This window comes from Sycon ciliatum, chromosome 13 (assembly GCF_964019385.1).
Source record: "Sycon ciliatum chromosome 13, ocSycCili1.1, whole genome shotgun sequence".
NCBI lineage: Eukaryota > Metazoa > Porifera > Calcarea > Leucosolenida > Sycettidae > Sycon > Sycon ciliatum.
Window position 1 is genome coordinate 26385063 of NC_088655.1, and position 2347 is coordinate 26387409.

At 53.8% G+C, this 2347-nt stretch overlaps 1 protein-coding gene across 1 annotated transcript; it reads right to left on the minus strand.

The window, feature by feature from the left end:
* Positions 1-241: 241 nt before the first annotated feature.
* LOC135829414 (C-signal-like) lies at positions 242-1990 on the minus strand. The gene has a single exon (XM_065341823.1). The coding sequence runs from the start codon at positions 1765-1767 to the stop codon at positions 964-966; it is 804 nt and encodes a 267-aa protein (XP_065197895.1). The 5' UTR covers positions 1768-1990; the 3' UTR covers positions 242-963.
* Between the last annotated feature and the right edge of the window lie 357 nt (positions 1991-2347).

Below are 2347 nucleotides of genomic sequence, written 5' to 3' on the forward strand. Positions count from 1 at the left end.
TACCTGTCAGCCTTTGCAAACCTGAGATCGGGACAATGACATGCATGTACCTAGGTATAAAAATGTATACTTGCAAGTACAAATGTAGCTGTGAGGCGTGCGACAAATGCACTTTGGGCTGCCTATTACCACCCTCGACATCGGGACATTCCCGGCCAAATCGGGATGGATGGCGCACATTTGACATAACAAGTTTCTGATGACACAAGAAGACCATTAATTTTAGCAACCCCAGGCCAGACACGGATGTGCGATACTACTGGTACAGCACTAGTGGTCTTTATTACACCATCAACGCAAAGAGCAGAAACACATCGCGTGTCTGCTGTCAATATGCACAAAAAAGGGGAAAAGAAAGAGAAGTTCCAGCACTCGTACTGGACCACTACCAGTTTGAGCTACTACTAACTATGAAGCGAAGTAAAGTAAAAGTTTGAACATCCGCGTTATAATCGGCTAGAAAAGAAACCAGCTTTAATATAAAAGAAGTTTCCTAGAAAAGGACGGCCACCATGCCTGAGGTACCAGGCTGCATTCATGTACAGTGGTGGAATACAAAGGGATTTGCTGTGAAGACACTGTAATAGGAGTGGGAGAAGTGCAGAGTTGATCATGATACGTAAGAGGCTGCATTGGAGAAAGATGAGCACAATAATAATTATACCGGTACGTGCAGACGTTCTCAAAAACAATATTGGCTACAAGTGCAAGCAGAACATAGCTGCAGAGGTACATGTATGTGTAGGCATGCTGCGGCAACACCCTGTCTACTATGACAGGATAGCACCACCCGCATGCATCCTGATAGCGTCCAATCAGGCTACGCCGTTGGATAACTACACACCACAGTCGGTTTGATTACCACCGCAACACGTCGCGGGCGTACGACAGGAAAGCATCAGCCGCATCCTCGCCGCGCCCCGACGATACGCCGTCGGACACTCCCACACATGGTCGGCATGGTTACCAGGCCAGCACCTCGCCGTCGTACGACAGGTGCTTGCCGTTGGTCGTGGTGTCCAGGGCCTGCGCAATCCTGACCAGACCACTGACGGAGTCCTCCACGGTCAGCGGAGCCTGATCGCCGCCCAGGTTGGTCTGCACCCAGCCCGGGTGCATGAGCAGCGTGCCGATACCGTCATCCGCCAGTTCCGGCGCCATGGAGTGCGCCAGCATGTTCAGTGCCGCCTTGCTCGCGCGATAGCTGTACGTGCGGAACAACGGGTTCCGCTGCACCGCGAACTGGCCGTCTCCGGAGCTCTCCGTGAGCGAGCCCATGATGCTGGACGTGTAGAGGACGGCGGAGCGCTTCCATCCCAGCGGCTGCTCCTTGCTGGCTTCCGCGGCGCGCTTCAGCAGGCCGTGGAACTCCTTCAGCACCAGGAACGCGCCAATGGTGTTCACTTGCACGTGATTCGTCAGAGTCTCCGCGGTAATCTCTTGTAGTGAAAACTGGTAGACCGCTACGCCGCTGTTACTCACCAGTACATTGAGACCGTCAGCGCCCACCACCTTCTCCACCTCCTCTACGGCCGCTCGGATAGTGTCCTGCTGCCTGACGTCCATACGTATCAGGTGCAGGCGATCGCTGTTGTCCTTGGCCAGTTGCTCCAGCTCGCGGGTCGCCTCGTCGCCGAGTGGCCGGCGGTGCGTGGCCCATACATGCTCCGTCGTGCCTTTGCCCTGCTCCAGAACGTGCTTGACAAATCCCAGACCGATGCCGCTGTTTGCTCCGGTGATGAAAATGGACTTCGGGTAGCTGGCCATGACGGATCAAAACACTGGATTGAAGCTAAAATTCTGTTACTTGTTACGGCCGAACAACTTTGTGTTTGAACGACTCGAGTACAACAGTAGGCGAGCTTCTGAACAGCCTAGAGAGTGGCGGGTGCCTTTTATACAGTTGCTGATGACGGCGAAGCAGCGACAGAGAATTTCTCGAAGCAGCGAAGCAGTGTCACGGTGTGTAGGTAAAACATGTTCCACGCTTTTCTCCGGTAGACTACGCACGCGCTCGGTTCAACTCAAAGCAGTTACAAGGTTACTAGAAAGTAGAAATACAGCACAAAGTCATGTACATCAACTCATATCAACACAAGCTCGCACTTGCACACTGCACGGCCACGGCACAGATCGCGGACGTCACGGTTACCGGGTCTGCTATGCCTCCGCCCTCCGGTTTGCCATCCGAGAGGCTAGGGAGCGGAGAGCGCCGCCGACCCAGCCGCGCCAGGCCAAGGAAGCTTTGCTGACGACAGTCATAGTCATTCACTGATCATCAGCTGATCGGTGAAAACCACGGACGACATGGTAAACCATGGCATGGGCATGGATGGAGCAGATACAT

What these genes read in the sequence shown, in the direction of transcription:
- LOC135829414 (XM_065341823.1), bottom strand. Translation starts at nt 1,767, where the DNA reads ATGGCCAGCTACCCGAAGTCCATTTTCATCACCGGAGCAAACAGCGGC.